At 32.4% G+C, this 7,393-nt stretch overlaps 1 protein-coding gene across 2 annotated transcripts; it reads right to left on the reverse strand.

The window, feature by feature from the left end:
* Window positions 1-1,449: 1,449 nt before the first annotated feature.
* On the reverse strand, window positions 1,450-5,775 carry LOC111282485 (protein FAR-RED ELONGATED HYPOCOTYL 3-like). 2 transcript variants are annotated; one of them, XR_002689243.2, is made up of 9 exons: window positions 5,610-5,775; window positions 2,896-5,090; window positions 2,717-2,803; window positions 2,504-2,572; window positions 2,361-2,426; window positions 2,182-2,250; window positions 2,054-2,095; window positions 1,880-1,958; window positions 1,450-1,798 (listed from the first exon to the last, which is right to left on the reverse strand). XR_002689243.2 is itself a non-coding variant. In XM_022870595.2 (9 exons), exons 2-8 carry the CDS (start codon window positions 5,044-5,046, stop codon window positions 1,902-1,904), a joined length of 2,511 nt encoding a protein of 836 aa, XP_022726330.1. In that variant the 5' UTR covers window positions 5,047-5,090; window positions 5,610-5,775; the 3' UTR covers window positions 1,450-1,798; window positions 1,880-1,901. The 2 variants fall into 2 exon arrangements, 1 of the variants encoding a protein (XP_022726330.1); XM_022870595.2 differs by having other exon boundaries at window positions 2,747-2,803.
* Window positions 5,776-7,393: the final 1,618 nt, after the last annotated feature.

The following is a 7,393-nucleotide window of genomic DNA, read 5'->3' on the forward strand; positions in this document are numbered from 1 at the left end:
ATATTTTATCATGTTTTCAAATAGTTGTATTTATGTTAATTTGTAATTCATTACTCGGACTATCAATTTCTCCTATAATTCGCTATTTGGACTATGATTCTGGAAATTGATTATCGAACCATCAAGATTGTAGGTCAATGTATATTGTAAGATTGTGTATTAGATTCTAGACCACAAAGTGCTCCCCAGGAGCTTTACTAGTGAGATAATATCTCTTCATCTTATAAGTCTATCGAAATATCGCTCGATAACAATATCCATTAGTGAAACTGGCCTAATAGGATTTGCAAGGGGAGGTATGGATGATATGATTTTGATATATTATTTACCTTAAAGAGTGGCAACAATGTTTATTGTATTTTTGTGGATTTTCAATGTATTTTTAGGGTTTTTTTTAATTGAATTCACTTCGAAAACCAAATTTGTTAACTATTTTTGGTTTTACAAAGCCAAGACAAAAAAATTTCCAAAATTTTTGAAAGCAAAAATTTCTTAAAAACATGTTTATGTTTGTTGACACTATTCATAAGTGAATAGTATTTTTTTGTTAATATAATATTATATATTTTAATAATAAAAATTATAAATATAATTAATTATTTTATAAATAATATAGTATTAAATTTAGTAAAAAATAATACTTTAAAATATTTAATTAAAATTTTAACAATTCAAAAGTAACATATAATATTTAATACTACATAACTAATTTTATTAAATAATTTAATATTTAATTAAATATAATATAATATTAAATCTTAAATTTAATAGCCATTTAATTTTAAGTATTACATATTATAGAACATTAATGCATTATATTAAGCATTAATGCATTAAATATTAAATATTTAATCAAATATTATATATTATTTAATATTATATTAATGCATATTATTGAATATAAATTAGAATTATATTAATTCGTAATATTGTGTACCAAAATTTAATATTAAATAATTATATCTAATAATTTATATATATAAGTATTAATTTCAGGATATTAATTGAACTAATATTTTTTATTATATTATTCAGTTCTAATATTGTTTAAATAATATTATATTTAAATATAATGAAATAATAAAATAATATTATTTAATATTATGGTGGCATTTAAATGAATATAATATTAATTTTATAAAAATTTTATTTCATTTATTAAATTATTATATTTGAAACAATAATACTTGTTTTCAATGTATAACATTACTTGCCAAACATGTTTTATATTTTTAAAATTTTGAAAACAAAATAAAATAAAAACAAAATTTTTAAAAACAGAGAATAAAAAATAAAAAATAGCAAACAATCCCAATCTAATCGACGGGTATATGTGATGCTAATTTCAATAATTCCACAAAGCCTGCAGTTCACTAAGAATCAGCCAAAAAATAGTTCAACATCTCATTTGGTAACAAAGCAAGTAATGCAAGTACATCTCAGATAGGGTGCGCCAAAAGAGATGTAAATATCACTTCTGCATGGTTGCAAGATAAACATATCTGTAGCATATATAACAGTGTGCAGCAAAGTTATAACTGGAATTCAACATACTCTTTTTAGACAGTAACAACCACAGACAATAATACAACGGACTTTACAAGTGACATAAGCCCCTAACTGAATTTGTCCGAACTCTCAACTACACATCTCCTATTCTATCTTATCTTACAGACACCAATGAAGGGAAGATTAGCTCTAATAATCTTCGGAAAATGCTCGTCTCACTTTCCCTTTTTTTTACCTCCAAGTCAGCTTCCCTCCTATCCAGGATTTAATTATATTCTTACATCCTCACCTACAGTCAGACATTCTTCCTTAACTAATAAATCATCAAATAAGGGAAAAAAGAATGAATATCTGCAGGCTAGAGCACTACCTTAACCGTGAGAAAAGCACCATCATGTGTGCCTTGATGTATCATCATGTAACTGTGCAGCCCTTACATTGGGATCATCCTGTCAGGGGAAGATGGAATCATGTAAGAAGGTCCTGAAAACAAAACTGACTTGATTTTACCAGGTTACATTAGCAACATGTGTGGAAGACTGACCCGAATGTAAAAACTAGGTGCTCGAAAGAAATCCATCTGTCCCTGTATGAATAAAACAGAATACTCGCAATGTCACCATTTGAACTTGGTAATCAAAGAATTATAAATAGCACCTAGTGATACTATACCATCCCAGGCATGGTTTGCTGAGTGCCAAAGTAACCATCATGGCTCGTTGCTATGGTGTTCAACTGTCCCTATGAATGCAAAACCCCGCATTGCAAAATTAGTTTCTTTAATACAGCACTTTACTGGATAAATGGAGCTATCTTATTTGCTCATTATGTTTTGATAATAAGAAACATACCAGCCCCTGAATAGTCTGTTGATTCCCATAATAATTATCACGTGGTGCCATTAAATTAAGCTGAACCTGCAAAAAGCATAAAGCACAAAATTGTATATAATTGACATAAAAGATAAATGAAATCAATTGTTCAGTATTCTTACCATTCCTTGAACGCTAGGTTGTGGGCCAAAATAACCATCTAGGGCTACTGATCTTGAGCTTAATTTCTCCTGCAAAATACAATTCAAGTGATCAATGTTTGACCAATTTTATTACACATGCCTGAGAAAATTTCCTCGATTCAAAAAGTTACAATCATCCTATAGCTATTCTATTTTTAAGGCGGTTTCTTAAATCATTAAAACATCTTTCACCTGGCTGCTGATTTATAAAACAGGACTAACCATTTGTTGCAAGCCATCTGTTGCTGCAACAGTCATTACCTCCTGCTCTGAGTTTCCCTGTAACAAAAAACAAGAAACAAAAAACTCAGTAAGGACTGGGAACAAAATCTGCAAAATAATATATCCACATGCCAATGGCTATTTCTAACCTTTCTTTTTTTGGTTGGGTTCTTTTTCTTATTTGCTTTGTTTGTGCTTCTGCTTTGATTGTCTTCTTCAATACAGATCATACCTTGGGCGGGAGATGTGACAGCTTCAGCAAGGCTCTTGTTAGAAGTATTTGCACTCAAACAGTTCCCAAAAGTTTCTTCCAGGCTTCGGAATGCAATATGGTAGCTCTCTTGAGATAATGAACCCTCCTCAATCAACTTCAGTGCCCATTTAAATAGATCATTGTATCTCTGCACCCTAGATTGCACCTGTTCAGATTCTTCTCCCGTGAAATGCCTGTACTTTGCCTCTTTCGTCCATCTTTTCAAAATATATTGAGAAGGGATGGCTGAGTGGCCATTCATTTGGAGAACTACCATAGCATGCCTGCAGAGATAGCCTTTGTATTCATATAATCGGCATATACAAGAAACTTCAGTCTTTATCTCATTCAACGTAACAACAAAATCCTGATTCTTTTCAATATCAAAAACTCTAAAAATGCTGCATGTCGAATCATGATTTTCTGGTTTTGGATGACAAGCAATTGCACCCACAACCTCAACTTGAAACTTCCTGAATACTGTGGGTGTATACACCCCTGAAACACTCTTCTCGAAAGGTGAAGGAGATTTTAGTGTAGGTACTTTGCTCCATGAATCAGAATTTGCTTTGGCTTCCTCTTCATACCTATCTTGTAAAATTGCTTCATACTGCTTCAAAAACTCTTGCACCGTGGTCTTCTTATGTACATACTTGTCAAAGAATGAGCTTACACTCTCAGATCTCTGAACCGTAGACATCCCTGCCAACAAAACATCCATTATATAGATTGGCACCCACTTTTTGCAGTCTTCATACAACAATTTCATCCATTCATCATCTTTGAGTTCAAATCTATCAAGAATTTTCCACCACCTTTTGGCAAATTCTTCCTCCGTCCATGACCTGTAGATGCATTTCTCAAATTTTGCCATAAAGTTTCCGTGCTGTTTGATTACATGACCAAGATTCTCGGAAACCTTTCCCAATACATGCCATAGAAAGAAACAATGATGAGTATCTGGAAAGATTTCCTCAACAACTGATTTCACAGTTCTGTCTTGGTCGGTGATTATAACTCTAGGAGATTGTCCACCCATCGCTCTCAGCCATGTCTGCATTAGCCAAGAAAATGTTGCTGCACTGTCATCTGATACCAGTGCACATCCAAGTGGCATGAACTGGTAATGGTGGTTCACTCCAATAAATAGCGCAAGAGGCATTTTATATTTGTTTCTGACATAAGTGGTATCAAAAGACACAACATCACAGAAATAACTGTAATCATGTCTACTCTTTGCATCAACCCAAAACAAACTTTTCAGACGTTGATCTTCACCAAGGTCTATTGCATAAAAGAAGTTTGGATTTATGTTTTGCATGTGAGTAAAAAATTCAAGCAAAATCTTAACATCTCCAGCTTCAAATGCCAAATTTCGACCTTTGTCAAATGGATTTTTGGGATCACTCTTCAGACCAACAACGTTTTTATATTCAGCGAATTGTCTAGCCATTGCAGCATACATCATTCTGGTCTGTTCACTGACAGCTTGGGCCGGTAAAAGTTCATGGTTATGTTCTTTCACAAAACTATGTACAACCCATTTTCCATCAGGCCTTCTCTTGACATGCAGGCTTGCTTTACAATCCGTCTTCGAGCATGATCGCCGACCAGTTGTATTTTCAGGGTCTTGCTTGCTTTGTCTGGCACGTGGCCGGTTAAAGGATTTGTCATATTCCCGCTTGGTCCCGTATCTAGAACAGGCAAATTTTGCATCAATAAATTCTCTTGATGTTTTGGAACGACGGCTATTTTGTATAGCAGTGTTGAATCCCATAGAGCGAGCATATTCCTGATAAAAAGAATATGCTTCCCCATGTGATTCAAACTCCATACCAGAAAGTGGCTCAAGATTTGTATCCACAGCAGAAGAATTCATTTCCCCAACATCTTCAGCACGTACATCCTCTCCTACATCAGCAACATTTCCAGCCTGAACCACTCCATGATGCAGTTTTTCATCACCATCTAACATATTATCAATTCCATTTGCTTCTTCATCTTCCTTACAATGTTCACCAGAAGTTAACCTAAGATCTATGTCCATGATTGAAACTTATTTACTTCAACCAACTGTTTCTCTGATTGAACCTGAAAAGAAGGTCGAAAGAAAGATCACATCATGTCAATATTAAAAACCCATCCGATTATGACAAGAGAAAAACAAACTCAAGTACTCTACAACTCTTGACTAATGCTGGATATACATATATCAAAAGGAAACAAATTCCATATAAGATGGGCATTTCAAGAAGAACAGAAAGATTAAAATTTAAGAGTCATAGTCATAAATTAGATAATAAAATTCAGCAGGCAAATGATTATAACATCAACAAAATGATTCTTTTATCAGCAAACTAATATCCATTCCAACTCGCTTTGAATCACATTGCCGAGAGAAAGAGATGAACCACGATAATTCATCAGCCAAAAACAAAAATATTAATACAACACGATAATTGTGAAGATTTCAGCATATATTAATATTAAAACAAAAGTAAAAAAGAAAATTTGTTTGGTCGATCGAATTCGAAAAGAAAAAGAACAGGGAAATTGTCAATCTTCAAAAGGCAAATTTGAAAAGGAAATAGTTGAGAAAGAGAGAGAAACCTGAAGTGGAGGTGAAATAGCATGAGTGATGATTCTGCGGAAACCGAAGGCGAGTGGGGTTAAGGCGCGTAGGGAATTGGGGATTAGGGTTTCCTTCTTGCGGGGTTTGAATTGCCACTCGCTTTCTCTCTCACTCGCCAATTTGGGGATCTCAGTTCTCACCTTCACTCGCCTTTTTGAGCTTTGTGATTTTAGCCTTCACTCGGCAATCTTTTTTTTTTTTTTTTTATAATAATAATAATAATTATTATTTTTTGGGTCTGATTTCTTGGTCCAACTGCTTACTAGGCTTTAGGGAGAACAAATTCCGATTGATCTAACAATTTCTAGCCCAAAGGCAAAAAAAGCCCCCAAATTTTCGCCCCTTGTGCAATCGTGGTCCTGCAGTTCCGTACTCTTCAATGGATTCCTTGAACAATAATTTTGGATTTAAATTAATTCAATTTCTACAAAAGAAATTATTATAATTTTTCCTTATCTAAACTCGTGGTGGCGTTTGGCATGTGATTATGGCTCACAGTCTTGGGATTTTAATTTTGGGGAATGAGATTAAAGTTATGGTACGACACATTCCAAGAAATGTGATATTTCCATGGGCAATAGAAGCAATATGATGAGGTAAATGATATATATGTATTTTATTTAGATTTGATTTAGATAAAATTTGAATTTAATTTAATTATTTTTTATTTGAAATTGAGCTCAATCAACTTGATTTATCAAGTAAGCTATATAAACACCTAATTTTTTTTGAATATATTTTTTTAATTAAAATTTCATGATTGGACTTGTTTTTAATCTTTTGATCAATTTAGATTTTAATTTGAATTGGATTAAATATTGATCCAAAAATTGCTTTTGAACTGTGGAATTCGTTTTGGACAATTTATATGTTGTTTGGGCTTTAGTGAGTTAGCCATGTTTGGTCTTGGGCCCAAATTTATGATTGGGCTTTAAAGCTCAAATAAGAATATCCCCTTTTTTTTTTTTCTTTTATTCTTTAATTTATTTTGGTTATTTCCTTTTATTTTCTTTTCATTTTTTTCTCCTTAATTTCGAAAATCCGAAAAATTAAAAAATAGAAATTAAAAAAAGGCCAAAAAAAAAAAAAAAAAAACTAATAAAAGTCAAATGTTTACAAAAAGAAAAATTGGGGAATAGGATGAGTTCTTTTTTAACATTTGGAAGGCCGAAAATCAAGAAAAAATGAAAATTTAGGAAAAGGAATCCTTGGAGAAATTTAAAGAATCATGAAAAAATCATTAAAAAATCAGTGGAAACTTAAAAACATAATCAGAAATTGAATATTCGATTCTACCAATTGATTAAATCTTAAAATTTTGCAAAATTTGAAAGATTTCAATAAAGAAACATGAATAGAAAAGAAAGAAAAACGACAAAGTGAAGGGAATAAAATCAAAATCGAGTCTGCGAGCTCATCAATTCATTGAAACCTTAATTTTTCTGGTTCTAAACGACTATATAAAGTCACAAACATGGAATGAAGGGACAGCCACCACACAGATAGCCTGAATAGAACCACAATACACAGCAGCAAAAATAAACACAGTTTTTTTTTCGAAGAGCTTATGGGGTTCCGGGTTTAGTTCGCTTGTGGGTTGTCTTTTTGGATTTTTAGACATGCGAATAGCGGAGTTTCTTTCAAAGGTAGCGAAAGGACGAATTTTGGTGGTTGCAAAAGTGACTTTCGGGTTTAGATATATTTAATTCTAAAATCTTTTCTAGAAATCTAAGTTCGAAATCATGAAAGGGTTCGGAAATCT

This window comes from Durio zibethinus, chromosome 17, assembly GCF_047325235.1.
Source record: "Durio zibethinus cultivar Kanyao isolate XHJ-2024 chromosome 17, ASM4732523v1, whole genome shotgun sequence".
In the NCBI taxonomy this organism is placed as follows: Eukaryota; Viridiplantae; Streptophyta; class Magnoliopsida; order Malvales; family Malvaceae; genus Durio; species Durio zibethinus.